We start from the raw sequence: 16898 nt of genomic DNA, 5'->3' as shown, positions 1-16898 counted from the left end.
CAGAAGAATTCAGGAAAAGTCAAAAGGAAAGAGGAGACGCCAGTACCTAAGTCCTACCAACCTCCCAGAATCCTTCTCACTGGAATCTATCTTGGCTGAGCCATGCAATCGCCATCAGGAAGGACCCTGAGTCAGAATTATCGGCCAGAGACAACCTGGAAACTAGCCTCATTACCATAAAACCTGAGACTGCGAATCACGTGGCAGAGCAGTTCTCCTGGGTTCTCTTACCCTGCTGCTCCCCATCCAAGTCCCCTTCCCAAAAAAGTCTCTTGCTTTGTCAGCACATGTATTTCCTCCAACAATTCATTGCCACGTGTTAGACAAGAGCCCACTCTCAGGCCCTGGAAGGGATCCCCCTTCCTGCAACAGATTTGGCACCAGCGCACAGAGGCTGACCTTTCAGCATCACTGGGCTTCCCCAGTAGCCCAGCAGGTAAAGAATCTGCCTGCAATGCAGAAGACCCCGGTTCAATTCCTGGGTCGGGAAGATCCACTGGAGAAGGGATAGGCTACCCACTCCATTATTCTTAGGCTTCCCTGGTGGCTCAGCTGGTAAAGAATCTGACTGCAATGTGGGAGGCCTGGGTTTGATCCCTGGGTTGGGAAGATCCCCTGGAGAAGGAAACAGCTACCCACTCCAGTATTCTGGCCTGGAGAATTGGGGTCGCAAAGAGTCAGACATGACTGAGTGACTTTCACTCTTCACTTGTCATGAGTAATAACTTGATTCAACTAATAAATTCCCCAAGCACCTGTTATGTCCCAGGAACTCTGGCTTATTTGGCTTAACGAAGGCTTTTTTTTTTTTTTTTTTTTGAGAACAAAAGCATCTCCAACAAATTAAGAGACTTTGAGCATGTTCTAGAAATTGACTAAACCTCCTTGCACATCCCTGACTCAAGATTCAAAGATTCAGTAGGACTCTATCTGCTTCCACTTGGCTGAAAGCCATCATATTTAACTGAGTGCACAAACAGAACTTAATCATTTGTGTGTTTAGCCTATGTGGATTTTGATAAGCTATGATGTCTCCATTAAAAAAAAAAAAAAAAGGCAAGAAAATGCAGGCCACACGAACTGCATCCCATTCCATAGCCATGAGCCCCTGCATGATCCTGAGACAGGAAACAGGAATCTAATATTTCTTAAGGCCCTCTCACCTTGTGGGCCTCTAAGTGGGAGCAGGTGGTGGGGCCCACTGATTCTCATAGAACATTGCACCTAATGTCAACCTGGTGTTGACATTACTGTCCCGTGATGTCAACCTGGCTCAACTATGGTTCACCTGGGGGGAAAGAATGTCATGTCACTGGTGGGGTGAAGCTACCTGTGTTGAAGTGTAAGATGTCACACTCTGATACTATTTCAGGGAGTTCTGAGACGTGGGACTTCCCAGGTGGTCCAGTGGTTGACAGTCTACTTACCAATGCAGGGGACATGGGTTCAATCCCTGGTCCGGGAAGATCCCACATGCCTAGGCGCAACTAAACCTGTGTGCCACAACTACTGAGCCCACAAGCCACAACTACTGAGCCTGCACCCTAGACCCCTAGCTCTGCAACAAGAGAAGCTACCACAATGAGAAGCCCGTGCACCACCATGAAGAATAGCCCCTGCTCACTGCAACTAGAGAAAGCCCATGTGCAGCAACAGAGACCCGGTGCAGCCAAAAATAATTAAGTAAATAAAAACTTTTTTAAGAAAGGAAGTTCAGATAAGTTAAGAGAAACCATGCTGGTCGTGAAACCATGATGAAGCTCAGCAAGATGAAGACCTGTCAAGGCAATGCCCACATGAACCCGTGAGCCCCAGCTCAGGAGAGTAAACTGGAGAGAACACTGCCCCCCTTGCCTCTCCATAAATGCAGTGAGATAATAACAGCACATTTGTGGGACATGGTATTACATTGCATATTATCTCCTTTGGTGAGTTCTGCAAACTGTAAAGTGAATCTACTTTTTAATGTGATTCTAGTGGATTCTTATACTTGAGAGATAACTGTTAGGAAGTCACTCTTTTTAAAATAATGCAAACATATAGTCACAAAACAGGTAAAGCATCTAGATCAGGTCTCCTGAACCCAAAAGACTACTGAGCTCAGACTGATGAAGTAAATGAACTTGGGGCGAAGGGGAGACAACAAGAAATGAGGGGTCCTACATCAAATGGAAGAGACAGGTCCCATCTGCAGGGTGAGTCCTACATTGTCTAATAATAAAGCCAACTGAGCACTGCAAATGTGGCAAGTTGAAAAAAGATGTGCTGAGTGTAAAATATATGTACAGGGACTTCCCTGGTAGTCCAGTGGCTAAGACTGCACTCCCAATGCAGGGGGCCTGGGTTTGATCCCTGGTCAGAGAACTAGATCCCACATGCTACAACTAAGAGTTCACATGCCACAGCTAAAGATCTTGCATGCCACAACTAAGACCCAGTGCAATCAAATAAATGAATACAGCGCAATCATAATTTTTGTATTGACAACATGTTGAAATAATATTTGGATATACTGAGTTCATAAGACTGTATTATTAAAATTAATTTGATCTGTTTCTGCTTTGTTTAAAGTGACTACTAGAATGTTTTAAATGACACAGTGGCTCCCTTTATGTCTAAACACATGGATTACATCCTCTTCAGCTCTAGAACTCCTTCATGGATCACTGCCTTGTCGTGGAGAAGAGGGTTGCATAGCAATGAAGCTGTGAGCCATGCCATGCAGGGCCACCCAAGGTGGACGGGTCACAGTGAAGAGTTCTGACAAAACGTGGTCCACTGGATGAGGGAATGGCAAATCGCTCCAGTATTCTTACCGAGAGAACCCCATGGACAGTATGAAAAGGCAAAAAGATACGACACCAGAAGATGAGCCCCCCAGTTTGGAAGGTGTCCAATATGCTACCGGGGAAGAGCGGAGGGCAATCATGAATAGCTCCAAAAAGAGTGACGTGGTTGGGCCAAAGTGGAAACGACACTCAGTTGTGGATGTGTCTGGTGATGAAAGTAAAGTCTGATGCTATAAAGAGCAATACTGCATAGGAACCTGGAATGTCAGGTCCATGAATCAAGGTAAACTGGACAGGATCAAGCAGGAGATGCAAGAGTGAACATCGACATTTTAAGGATCAGTGAACCAAAATGGATAGAAATGGGCAAATTTAGTTCAGATGACCATTATATCTACTATTGTGGGCAAGAATCCCTTAGAAGAAATGGAGTAGCCCTCAGTCAACAAAAGTGTCCAAAATGCAGTACTTGGGTGCAATCTTAAAAATGACAGAATGATCTCTGTTCATTTCTAAGTAAACCATTCAACAACACAGTAATCCAAGTCAATGCCCCAACCACGAATGCTGAAAAAGCTGAAGTTGATTGGTTCTATGAAGACCTACAAGATCTTCCAGAATTAACACCAAAAAAAGATGTCCTTTGCATCATAGGGGATTAGAATGCTAAAGTAGGAAGTCAAGGGATACCTACAACATTTATTTTTCCTTTAAATCTTCAAAAATTGATGCTTTTGAACTGTGGTGTTGGAGAAGACTCTTGAGAGTCCCTTGGACTACAAGATCAAACCAGTCAATCCTAAAGGGAATCAGTCCTGAATATTCATTGGAAGCTGAAACTCTAATACTTTGGCTACTTGATGTGAAGAACTGACTCACTGGAAAAGACTCTGATACTGGAAAAGATTGAAGGCAGGAAGAGAAGGGGAGACAGCGGATGAGATGGTTGGATGGCATCACTGACTCGATGGACATGAGTTTGAGCAAGCTCTGGGGGGTGGTGATGGACAGAGAAGCCTAGCTTGCTGCAGTCCATGGGGTCACAAAGAGTCAGACACAACTGAGTGACTCAACTGAACTGAACTAAAACTTCAAAAGTTCAGAGGTCTGCTTTTCCTCTTTCCTTTACTGGTAAGTATCAATAAAGCTTTCACTCTGAAATATGTCACCTCTGTCAACTAAAAATTGGCACTTGCCAAGAGCATTTGCCAGTTTCTACATAGCTCAGTTGGTAAATCATCTGCCTGCAATGCAGGAGACCTGGGTTCAATTCCTGGGTCAGGAAGAGTCCCTGGAGAAGGAAATGGCAAAGCACTCCAGTATTCTTGCCTGGAGAATCCCATGGACAGAGGAGCCTGACAGGCTACAGTCTATGGGATCGAAAGAGTCGGACACGACTTAGCGACTAAACCACCCCCACCACCACCAAACAAGAACAAGGGCATTTGCCATCTGCTTCTGTGGAGATTGAACCCTGTGCTGATGCAGCTATTGATCTTCAATACAGGCTGAGGGAATCCAAGGTGGAATGAGACACTCTGTGTTCCAGGGAATCTGGTGGAACAGGTCTTTAGATAGATAGATATTTCCAGGAACTGATATCATGATCCCAAACTTTGTATCTCTTCATATCTAGGAAAGCACTAAATCCCTTCATGGTGACATCGGCTTCTCATGACTAGCAGAAAACCTTGTGTAAAGTAAGCGCTCAATTGCATTGAACTCCCCTATTGACCTTCCTTCTTCCCATTGCCTCTTTGGAGCAGTCTCTCAGAGCTATCAGAGGTGCTGTCTCCCAGGCTGCAGCCCTCATTTTACCCCAAATAAAACTTAGCTCGCAACTCTCACATTGCACTTTTTTGTCGACACTTCGATAACATCCATTTCCACTTCCCCTCTTCCTTGAACATCCGCATCCCTCATTTCAGTGTGAAGCACTCAACTCCAGGATCCAATCAGAGCTTGCCACCTATGCATACAACCAGCCCAGGGCAGGCACTCTGGAACTTGGGACTGCACTTTCAGGGACTCAGACTTGTGTTTCTTGCTGAAAGTGAAAGTGAAGTCGCTCAGTTGTGTCCGACTCTTTGCAGATCCCATGGACGGTAGCCTACCAGGCTCCGCCATCCATGGGATACCGTCCATGGGATTTTCCAGGCAAGAATACTGGAGTGCACTGCCATTTCCTTCTCCAGGGGATCTTCCCAACCCAGGGATCAAACCCAGGTTTCCTGAACTGCAGACAGACACTTTACTGTCTGAGCCACCAGGGAGAGTTCTGTTTCTTGCTGGGCTTGAACTGAATAGATATAGAGTTGGGAGGTGCCAGCAAAGAAAACCTGACAAGCATGGGAAGTGGATACAAGACAGAGAGAGCAACTGACTCTCGTCCATACTATCTTAAAAGTAACATCATGCCCGAAGTCTGCCCTACCTTCAGACTTTTTATAGGATAAGCAGCTAAATCCCTTTCCTTGTCCATGTGATTAGGGTTGGGTTTTCAGTGACATGAGGCTGCAAATCTCTGTTACTATTATAGACCATCAGATTAGAGCCTTTCTTGTTCCTGATCTAAAATCCTGTCTAGCTTCTCATAAACCATCAGGGTCTCTAATCACAGAGGTGATCTTTCCCCGAGGCCCTTCATCCCTTCCACAGCAACAGTACTCTGACCTCAGAGGGTCACAAAGCCCCTCCCTGTCCCCTATTTCTTGTTTGTAGAAAAAGGCTTTCGTTTCCTAGACCCTCCCCGAGTTCCAAAGAGCAGACTCAAGCAGTTATTAATTAGGGAAGGGAGGGAACATAGAATAGAAGCAACCATCAATTTCTCAAAACAAAACAAAAAAGTAATAAAGAAAAATTTTTTAAAGAAAAACAAACTCCCAAAAATAGAAAATAAAATAAGAAAGGATAATTTAGTGATAAAGCAAGAGTCCTGCTCACAGACATAGAGAACAAACTTACAGGTTGCCCAGAGGATGGATGAAGGGAAAGGATAGTTCCAAAGTTTGAGATTGACTTATACACACTGTTGTATTGTAAATGAATAGTCAACAAGGACCTATTGTATAGCACAGGGAACCTGCTCAGTGCTATGTGGCAGCTTGGATGACAAGGGAGTTTAGGGGAGAATGGATACATGGATATGCATGTCTGAGTCCCTTCACTGTTCACCTGAAACTATCACAGCGTTGCTTGTTAATCAGCTATACCCCAGTACAAAATAAAATGTTTTAAAAAAGGAAAATTATAGCAGCAACAACAAAAAGAAAACCGGATATCTCAAGTTAAGGAATTGAGGACTTTTCTATGTATTGGGAAGATGCAAGAGTCTGGGCTTGGTGAAATCATTCCTTTGGTATGCACCTCAGCTATCTGGGGCCAGTATCCTCAGTTTTCACATCCTGAGATTCCTCAGGCTGCAGTCTGATGTCTGCTAGTAATAGATGGCAGGTATTTTTTCCTTCCTGAGTGTCCTCAGGGCTCACCAGCTCACCATCAGTGGCGGCTGCAATCACCAATGACTGTGACGTCCTTGTCTACTGGTATGGCAGGAAATATTCAATTTTTTACATCTCTTACATCATCTCTCTCCTCTGCTACATCATCCCAGGTCCTTCCAAATCATTTTCAAGCCTGTACTCTCCCTTTGTTCCTATGTCACCCACCTCAGTCCCTCACTCCCAAATCTTGCTAGCATTCAATCCAGAACCTTCACCTGGAAGCTGCCCTCTCTTGCTAACTCTTCAGATGCCTCCACTTCTCAACTCCACAAGCTGCTTCCTGTGTCAGGGCATCCCCACAGGCGGGTCCCTTGGCCAGAAATGCTGTTCCCAACCTTTCTCCCTCTTCATCCAATTAACCCACAGGTTTTAAGCTCCAGCTTAAAAAGTTATTTCTCTTGGGATTTTTCCAGTGACCCAGCGGTTAAGGTTCCATATTTCCAATGCATAGGGCGTGGGTTCCATCCCTGGTTGGGGAACTAAGAGTCCACGTGCTGTGCAGTGTGGCCAAAGTAAATAAATAATAAAAAATAAATAAAAAGTTTTTTTCTCATATGCAAACATTCACAGCAGCCCTAGTCATAGTAGCTAGTTAAGTGCAAACAACTCAAATGTCCTTCAGCTGATGGATGGACAAGCAACATGTGATATGGCCATAAATGGAATATATTATTCCGCTATAAAAGAATTAAGTACTGATGCATTCTGCAGAGCCTTCAGAAAGGACCATATAGAGTATGATTTCATTTATATGAGATGTCCAAAAAAGGCAAATCCATGGGGACAGAAAGATTATTGGCTGCCTGGAGCTTGGGGAGGGGCACTGGGGGGCGGAGGGGAAGATGACAGTTAATGGGTCTGGGGTGCCTTTTGAGATGGTTAAAAATGTTCTGAAATGAGATAGTGGTGATGGTTGTGTGACTTTATGAATATACTAAAAACCACTGAATTGGATGCTTTAAAAGGGTGAATTTTATGGTATGTGAATTATATCTCAATTAAAAAAACTGCATGAGAAAGGAAAAGCTATTTCTCTGGGGAGCCTCCCAGACCCTCTAGAAATAGGTCTGTCTTTTGAACACACTCTTGTGTGTGTGTGTGTGTGTGTGTGTGTGTGTGTGTGAGCGCACTCAATCATGTCCAACTCTTTGTAACCCCATGGACTGTAGCCTGCCAGGGTCCTCTGCCCATGGAATTTTCCAAGCAAGAATAATGGAGCAGGTTGCCATTTCCTACTCCAGGGGATCTTTCTGACCCAGGGATCAAACCCACGTCTCTTTCGTCTCCTGCATTGGCAGGTAGAACACACTCTTTCCACCTGGCAGTTCTTCCTAGCATTGATCATATTGTAATTAAAGAATCTGTGTGATTGTACATTCGTGCTAGAATGCCGAAACCTTCTTTCAAATGACGGCATAGCGTTGAGCTGATGTGCTAAAAATTCTCTGGCTGAGCAGCTGCTGGCTTCTGCAGGGCTAACCTGTCTTCCTCTGTTCCAGAGCCTTCCCAGCTCTGTGCCCCTGGAGATGTGCAATAATAAATATTTGCTGAATGAAAACAATAAGCAACAATGATTTTATCAGGGGAAAAGATGAAAGCCTTTTCTCACTGACTTAATGTACACCTGCAGTTTCTGAAACTGGGCAGGACCCTGTGGGGCTTCCGGGTATGGAAGCCTTTATAAGAAATAGGCTTCATACAGCCTCGGTGACCTTCTCTGAGGTCCAAAGAGCAGGTTCAAATAGTTGTTCATCAGGGAAGGGAGGGGTTGCGGAGACAAGGGAAGAGCAGTCAAGAAACAATACTGCAGCTGTGGGACAGGGTCCTGGTTCCATGTCAAGGGGTACATAGAACAGTATCTTTGAACTCTTCTGCAGAGCCAAACCCCCAGCAACACTTGGTGGTTACAGCAGAATTCAGACCTATACCAGCAGAGGGTCCCTGGGCAGTAGGGTCAGGACTGTACTACATGTGATATTTGCTTTCCTCCTTTTTTTTCCCCCTCCAGTGCATTTCCACAAAGTCTTCTGTTTGCTTCTGTTATCTAAACTACTTCCCATCAAATAAAATCACACTGTGTTTCAGATGGAGGAAAAAGAGAACACACAACCACACACTCCTGTACAAAGTCTGGCTCTCTCAACACAGGGACATTGCATTCACTCTGGTGTCAGAGCCCTGGTCCAAGCACCAACTTTTAGAACTCCCTACTCTGCTGTGTGATTCTGGTTTTTTGTTTTTAATTTTTGGGCCCCACCAAAAAATTAAAAATTAAATTGAACCTACGCCCTCTGCATTAGAACTGTAGAGTCTAAACTACTGAATCCCCAAGGAAGTCCCAGAACTGTGGACCCAGCAAGCCTCAATCTTTCACCACCTTTTCTTGTTTTCCATCTCTTGTTCTTCTTTTTTTTTTGGCCAAAATAGGTAGCTTGTGGGATCTTAATTCCCCAACCAGGAATTGAACCAGGGCCCTCAGCAGTGAAAGTGCTGAGCCCTGACCACTGGACCACCAGGGAAGTTCCTTCTTTTCCATCTCTTTTCTTGCATTTTCTTTTCTACTAAAAAGATGCACAGCTTGAGAGTTGCGAGTTAAGTTTATCTGGGGCAAAATGAGGACTGCAGCCCAAGAGGCAACACCTCAGATAGCTCTGAGAGACTGCTCCAAAGAGGCAGTGGGGAAAGATTAACATATAAGGTTTTGGTTAAGGCGGAGCTCAATACCATTAAGCATTCATTTTACAGAAGGTTTTCTGCTAGTCATGAGGATCTGAAGAGGAACCAGAGATCAAATTGCCAACATTTGCTGGATCATAGAGAAAGCAAAGGAATTCCAGAAAAACATCTACCTCTGTTTCATTGAATACACCAAAGCCTTTGACTGTGTGAATCATAATAAACTGTGGAAAGCTCTTAAAGAGATGGGAATACCAAACCATCTTACCTGTCTCCTGAGAAACCTACATGTGGGTCAAGAAGCAACAGTCAGAACTCAGTACGGGACTACTGATTGGTGCAAGATTGAGAAAGAAGTATGATAGGGCTGTCACCCTGTTTGTTTAACCTATATGCTGAGTACATCATGAGAAATGCCGGGCTGGATGAGTTACAAGCTGAAATCAAGAGAAGCGAGAGAAACATCAACAACCTCAGATATGCAGATGATGCCACTTTAATGGCAGAAAGAGAAGAGGAACTAAAGAGCCTCTTGATGAGGGTGAAGGATGAGAGTAAAGGGCTGGCTTAAAACTAAATATTAAAAAAACTAAGATCATGGCATCCGGCCTCATTACTTCATGGCAAATAGAAGGGGAAAAGGTGGAAGTAGTGACATATTTCCTCTTCTTGGGCTCTAAAATCACTGCAGATGGTGACTGCAGCCATGAAATTAGAAGACATTTGCTTCCTGGCAGGAAAGCTATGACAAAACTAGACAGTGTGTTGAAAAGCAGAGACAACACTCTGCTGACAAACGTCCTTATAGTCACTGCTATACTCTTCCCAGTGGTCACTTACGGTTGTGAGAGCGGGACCGTGAAAAAGGCAGAGTGCTGAAGAATTGATGCCTTCCAACTGTGGTGCTGGAGAAGACTCCTGAGAGTCCCTTGAACAGCAAGGAGATCAAACCAGTCAATCCTAAAGAAAATCAACTCCAAATACTCATTGGAGGGACTGATGCTGAAGCTGAAACTCCAGTATTTTGGTCAGCTGAAGAGAACAGCTGATTCAATACAAGTCCCTGATGCTTGGAAAGATTGAGGGCAGAAGGAGAAGAGGGCATCAGAGGATGAGATGGCTGGCTGGTATTACCAATGCAATGGGTATGAACTTGGGCAAACTTAGGGAGATGGTGAGGGACAGAGAGGCCTGGCATGCCGCAGTCCATGGGGTTGCAAAGAGTCAGATACAACTGAGCAACTAAACAAAACAAACAAAAAGGATTGGGATCATAAAATCTGTTCCTGAAAATATCTGACTATCTAAAGACCTGTCCCACCAGATTCCCTGGAGCACACAGTCCTCACTCTACCCTGAACTCCCTCAGGGGGCGCTGAAGGTCAACAGCTAAAGCAGCACAGGGTTCAATCTCCACAGAGGCAGATGGCAAATGCCCTTGTTCAGTCGCTGGCAGCGCTCTTGGCAAGTGCCAATTTGCACTTGACATCCTTAAACCTTTAGCCGCACTGAAGGAGGAAACAGACAGAGCTGGACTCCATCTTAGGCCAGGCTCACCCTCCCAATAGACTCTGAACTTTGTGCCCGGTTTGTCTGTAGAAATGGCATACCAATGGAAAACCAGACCCCACCCCGGATAAAAGAGCCTCAGGACTTGGACTTGGACTCTCCGTTGCCTAAAAGAATATGCTAATTATCTCTGTAATAGAACAAAGTGGTAAATTCCATTATGTTTATTAGGATATGACCACAGGCCTATTGATAAATGTCCACTGTTTACCTAGTCTTGTGACACATGAATCATGGGTTAACTTTGATCATATCTCTTTTACCTTGTCCAGACTAGTTTCAAGGAATTTGGGGAGGTGGGTTTGAACAAGTACACTTAGGGTATATAAGGTTTTCACAAAAACTGGTCAGGGTCCTTGGCCAAGAGGAGTAATAAACTGCCTTGGGCCCGCCGGTGTAATAAACTGCACTCCACTATCTGCATTGTCCTGAGTGAATTTGTTTCCCGGAACGCATGGCTACAACACCACAGACAAAACTCTAGGTATGGGACGTAGTAATCTATCAAGTCTCTGATGGTCTGATTTAGAGCAGGGGTCAGCAAACCTTCCCTGGAAATGGCCAGAGAGTAAATACCTTTGAGTTTAGAGGTGGAGGATCTCTGACCTACTACTTGACCCTGTTATTGATTTTAGCCTAACAGGAGGTGTCCTTTGACACTGATCTCCCGTTACTTTGTCCCAAAGAGAATGCTATGACTTTCTTTTTTAACTTGTGCAATTTAAATTTCCACCTTTACTGTGAGGAACTGACCTGAACCCATTCGCCTGGCTCAGAGGGTCCTCAGGATTTGGGGGTTCTTCTGGAAATTGTTGAAAGCCTCAGGGGATTAGAAGTGAGAGGAGGGAAACATGGATTCTCTCACTGGGCCTGGCTTCTAGCTGAGCCAGGTGACACAGTGGGGACACTGACCAAAGGGAGATGCAGACAGCAGGGTTGCTGGGTGTGCAGGGCTCCCTGATTCTCCTCCACACAAAGGCCCCCATAACTGTGCAGCAAACCACGTACCCTAAACAGTTCTCTTCTTTATGAAACGCTGCATGCTGGTGAACAAACCTCTGATGCAGGTTTCTAACATTCATGGGGCTTAGGAGACAATCCCAGAGAGTAGGCCTTGATTAGGGTATTTCAAAATTCTGCCAACAGGACTTCCCTGGTGGTCCAGTGTATAAGAATCCGCCTGCCAATGCAGGGGACAAGGGTTCCCAAGAGCCCTGGTCTGGGAAGATTCCACATGCCGTGAGGTATCTAACCCTTGAACAACTACTAGCCTATGTTCTAGAGCCCGTGAGCTGTAACTCCTGAAGCCCACATACCCTAAAGCCCCTGCTCCACAACATCAGAAAACTCGGCAATGAGAAGCCGGTACACTGTAACCAAAGAGTAGAAGCCCTCAAAGGAATGAAGACCCAGCACAGCTAAAAATAAATGAATAGCTGAAGGTCTTTCATGACTTGGGTCTACCCCTCCAGCCACATCTGCTGACTCCACCAAGAGCAGGGATTGTCAGCCTCAGCACCACTGACATTTTGAGCTCATTCTGTCTTTGTCATGGGCTGCCCTGTGCATTGGAGGGTATTTAGCTGCATCCTTGGCCTCTACTCACAGGATGCCGGGAGCTGTGACAACCAAAGATACCTCTAGGTATTGCTCCATGTTCTCGGGGGGAAATCACTCCCTCCTCTGTCACACATTTTCTTGGCCTCTGCTCCCATCAAGAAGCACTGACCTATGGGACTTCCCTGGCAGTCCGGTGGTTAAGACTCCAAGCTTAACCACTGCAGGGATCACCAGTTTAATCCCTGGTCAGGGAACTAAGATCCTGCATTGCTCAAGATGCAGCCAAAAAAAAAAAAATCACTGACATAGAATATTCTGTACTGCTTAGTTTGCACAATTTGGTTCAGAAGGGATCCGCTTTTACCAACATTCCACCTGCTTGCCCCGCAACCTGAGACACCACCCCGTTCACACTGACCCTTCCCTGCTTTGCCAACTAAGGTACATAGTTTCATAACCAGCCCATGTTTACTGAGTGCGTACTAAGTACCACACCCTGTTTCAAAACACTCACATTTGATCCTAACAACAAGCCTATGTGGCAGGTTTGAGCTGTGATCATGTAACCTGACCTAGATCTTAGAGATCTTAAGCAGGGAAGCTGGCAAGTGAAGGCAGGAGATCTGAACCAGCCTAAGTCTAGCCCAGGATAGCTTCCCAGAGTGCCCTGTATGTCGTCCTGTGCCGTGTGGATGTGCCCATCGAAAGTCAGCATCACCATTTATATATCGGGTGTTCATTCACAACTACAAGCTTGAGTGTGCAAGAATGGACCCATTTCCCCTTTTTGTAAGCCCAGTCTTATCTAACTCAGCCTGCCCAGGTAGACTGATGGTTCGGAACCCCAATCTTATTCATTTGAGGGGCTCCCTCTCCTATGGCCCAGGGTCACTGGAGGATCACAGGAGTCTCCCTCAGAGAAAGTCTGAACCTCTGGCTCTCACTGCTTTCTGGTAATTGGCTCCCAGGGAAGTTTGTTGCCAAGGAAACCTTCCCCTCCCCTTCAGGATACACAGCATCATTTCCTCAAGGAACCCAGGCTTTCACAAGACAAAAGATATCTTCCAGCAACTTCTGCTTTTCCCCTTCTCTACTCCCATCCCCAGCAATCTTCCTGAGTGCGTGAAGGGGAGGCCAAAGCCTGGCTCTGATGAGAGACCGACCAAAGCAATATTTTGCATCCTGTACAACCAGGAAAAAAAAGAACACAGTAACTAAAGGACCCTGCACCCTTGCTACATGTCTGTGGCAGTGCCTGTCTGGTGCCCCTGGAAGCCCTTTAGTGGGTGAGTCCTTCTGTCACTGAGGTCTTTATTTGAATGTCACCTCCTGAGAGAGCCCTTCTCTGCATCCACAGCCTCAATCACCTCCTTTATTTCTGGTTAATATCCCCAAATCTTTCTTCCTCTCACAGAATGTGCTCCATGAGGGTGAAGACCACTGTGTGCCTCCTGGCTACTTGTGTCCAAATGAGTGATGACTGGGACTTCCGCAGTGGTCCAGGGGTTAAGACTCCAAACTTTCAGTGCAGGGGGCACAGGTTCAATCCCTAGTTGGGGAAGTAAAATCCCATATGTGGCACAGCATGGGAAAAAAATAAATAAAAGTAGTGGCAAGCACAGCTGCCTTCCAAATGAGTGATGGCAGTGTTACTACCTTAAACCTGTATGGTGAAAATTTTGGTCGGAAAAACTGTAAATGGTAGGCACAGCCCCATCACTCATTCTCATGATGAGGAAGCAGGTTCACAGAGGGGAAGTCAATTGAGAAATTACATGAAGCAAGTCACTCTGCCTAAAAAAAAAAAAAAAAAAGGCTGCTATGAAACTTCAGCCAGGAGATCAAACCAGTCCATTCTAAAGCAAATCAGTCCTGAATATTCATTGGAAGGACTGATGCTGAAGCTGAAGCTCCAATACTTTGGCCACCTGATGTGAAAAGCCAACTCTTTGGAAAAGACCCTGATGCTGGGAAAGACTGAAGGAAGGAGAAGGGGAGGACAGAGAATGAGATGGTTGGATGGCATCACCAACTTGATGGACATGAGTTTGAGCAAGCTTAGGGAGTTGGGGATGGGCAGGGAAGCCTGCCGTGCTGCAGTCCATGGGGTTGCAGAGTCAGACATGACTGAGCAACTGAACTGAACTGAACTGAACTGAGCTTCAGGCACGAATCAGTTCCCTCCTTGCCCTGAGGACTTTTACCTTCCAGCAGGGAGAAGAGAAAAAGTAGAGGGGTAAATCTAGAAAACAAGAAAACTGCAACTGCATTAAAAGACAAGTGTTAAGAAGATAGCCAGGCAGGGAGAGGGGTAGGTAAGGAAGAGAGACTAGTTTGTTTCTTAGCGTGTGGGTAGGTGAGGTGGGTATGTTGACCATGTGACAGCGCTTGTGGAATCTTACTTTGCCCGCCAGGGATCGAACCTCCATCCTCAGCATTGCAGGGTGGGTTCTTAACCACTAGACCACCAGGGAAGTCCAAAGAAACGTACTTAGGATGGCAGGATGCAGGAACACTGGTTTGTACTTTTGCTGCGCCTTCTGCCTGGAAATTCTGGTTAGCCACCCGCCCTCCCCCCACACCCCGCCAGGCCGCCCCGGCTTCAAGGAACGCTCCTGGCACCCAGGATTCTGCGCAGATGTCACTCCAACAGGGAGGCCTCCCTGAGCATCCTGCCTGAAACGGCACACACGCACACGCGGCCCCTGGCCTGTGCCTATATGGGTCTATATGGGTCTACAGGTATCACTGTATACATGGACCCATATGCTTTTATTCTTCCTCTAGCGTCCCCACTGAAATGTGGCGTCCGGAAGCCCCGACTCGGGGTTTCGTTGCTGTCTCCCCAAACCTAAGGCATTCACAATCAATAGGGGGCATCGCTGAAAGCGGCCCCGGCGAGATGCGCGCGGAGAGCGCCGAGAAGCCTCCGCCGCGCTGCCTCACGGGGCCACCCGGGTGCCGGGTATCACTGGGATCACCCGCCGAGCGGCCCCGGGCGTCTCATTAGAATCGGAGCGCCAGGCTAGGGCCCGGGGCCCCGCTCCAGAGCCGAGCCAGCGCGCGCCTCGCAGCCCCGCGCTCCCCGGGCCCCGCGCCCGCCGGCGGGTCCGTTTGGGCGCGCGGTTCGGTCGGGAAAGCCAGGCCGACCCCTCCCCGCCCCCTCCCGGTGCCCTCGCCGAGGCCCCGGGCGCAGCCGCACCTACCGGACGCGCTGGGCGGTGACTGCGTTGCCCGTGTGCCGCCGGAGCACCGCCAGGAATAGGAGCCGCATGCCGCCGCCGCTGCCCGGCCATCCACCGCCCACCGAAGCCGGGCCCGGGGCGGGAGTGGGGCCGCGGACCGGGGCGGCGGGCGGCCGGGCTCAGTCAGTCCGCCCGCCGCTCCCCAGGCCGCGCCCGCGCTCGCCGGTTCCGGCGCCGGGACTCTGGGGCGTGCTGGGCTGCGAGTGGGGCGCGTGCCCGGAAAGGTGGGGGGTGGGGGTTCGTCCGCGAGGTCCCTCCCATGGGACCAGCACCGGGGCATCCGCGGGTCCCCTACATGGGAACCAGAAGAGGCTCCTCTGGTGGTCCCAGAGTGAACATAGGTCTGCATCCATGTGGCCTGTAATCTGAGATAACAGGTCCCTTCCCACTTAGACAAGGAGGGCTGGGTAGCCACAATCCCCTCCCACAGGGACCAGGGTTAGCCACAGGTTCCCCACTACACACACACACACACACACACACACACACACACACACACACTCAGAGGAACCAGGGTGGCTGCCCATTGCTCCCCTGGGGACCAAGGGTTGCGAGTCCCTTTCCACGGTGGCTGGCACAAGGGATGATGACCAAGTCCCTCCTACAGGAACCAGAGGAGGCCATTAGTGGACTCCCAAGGGGATCAGGTTGACCTGAAGTCCGCTCCCATGGGTACCACCACGTGGGATTTCTGATATCTTTTGAAAATGAGAGATCTTGCAATATTCAGCCACCATTCCCACAGTTGTCTGAGCTAAGAAGCCATTGCCTTCTTTGGAGGTATTGAGATAAACTAAGGCATAATTTTAAGTTTAAGCAAAAATTCATTCCCATTGGGCAGTACTGAACCAGAAGTGGCCAGGAGCTTGCCACAAACAGGAGCAGGGGAGAGGCTATTATAACTAAAAGGCAGAAGCAAAGTAAGGAACTTCAGTTCAGTTCAGTTCATTTCAGTTGCTCAGATCAGATCAGATCAGATCAGTTGCTCAGTCATGTCTGACTCTTTGTGACCCCATGAATCGCAGCAGGCCAGGCCTCCCTGTCCATCACCAACTCCCGGAGTTCACTCAGACTCACATCCATCGAGTCAGTGATGCCATCCAGCCATCTCATCCTCTGTCGTCCCCTTCTCCTCTTGCCCCCAATCCCTCCCAGCATCAGAGTCTTTTCCAATGAGTCAACTCTTCGCATGAGGTGGCCAAAGTACTGGAGTTTCAGCTTTAGCATCATTCCTTCCAAAAAAATTCCAGGGCTGATCTCCTTCAGAATGGACTGGTTGGATCTCCTTGCAGTCTAAGGGACTCTGAAGAGTCTTCTCCAACACCACAGTTCAAAAGCATCAATTCTTCCCCGCTCAGCCTTCTTCACAGTCCAACTCTCACATCCATACATGACCACTGGAAAAACCATAGCCTTGACTAGATGAACCTTTGTTGGCAAAGTAATGTCTCTGCTTTTGAATATGCTATCTAGGTTGGTCATAACTTTCCTTCCAAGGAGTAAGCGTCTTTTAATTTCATGGCTGCAGTCATCATCTGTAGTGATTTTGGAGCCCA

General features: G+C 47.3%; 1 protein-coding gene and 1 non-coding gene across 5 annotated transcripts in view; both read right to left on the bottom strand.

Annotated features, from left to right (window-relative positions):
- Positions 1–15711, bottom strand: part of GLT1D1 (glycosyltransferase 1 domain containing 1) — a 115646-nt gene extending 99935 nt beyond the window's left edge. For 2 of the 4 annotated variants that reach the window (XM_027567047.1, XM_027567048.1), the window contains exon 1: positions 15304–15711. In XM_027567047.1, coding sequence (XP_027422848.1) covers positions 15304–15371 — 68 coding nt within the window. In that variant the 5' untranslated portion in view covers positions 15372–15711. The remainder of the gene's footprint in view (positions 1–15303) is intronic. The other 2 variants (XM_027567045.1, XM_027567046.1) reach the window with 2 other exon arrangements.
- On the bottom strand, positions 8739–8811 carry TRNAE-UUC. Its single transcript has one exon. It is a non-coding gene; the product is annotated as a tRNA-Glu (tRNA).
- Positions 15712–16898: the final 1187 nt, after the last annotated feature.

The sequence above is a fragment of the Bos indicus x Bos taurus genome, chromosome 17 (genome assembly GCF_003369695.1).
Source record: "Bos indicus x Bos taurus breed Angus x Brahman F1 hybrid chromosome 17, Bos_hybrid_MaternalHap_v2.0, whole genome shotgun sequence".
Taxonomy (NCBI): Eukaryota; Metazoa; Chordata; class Mammalia; order Artiodactyla; family Bovidae; genus Bos; species Bos indicus x Bos taurus.
Note: the sequence above shows the minus strand (reverse complement) of the source record. Positions and strands in the feature narration are given on the sequence as shown.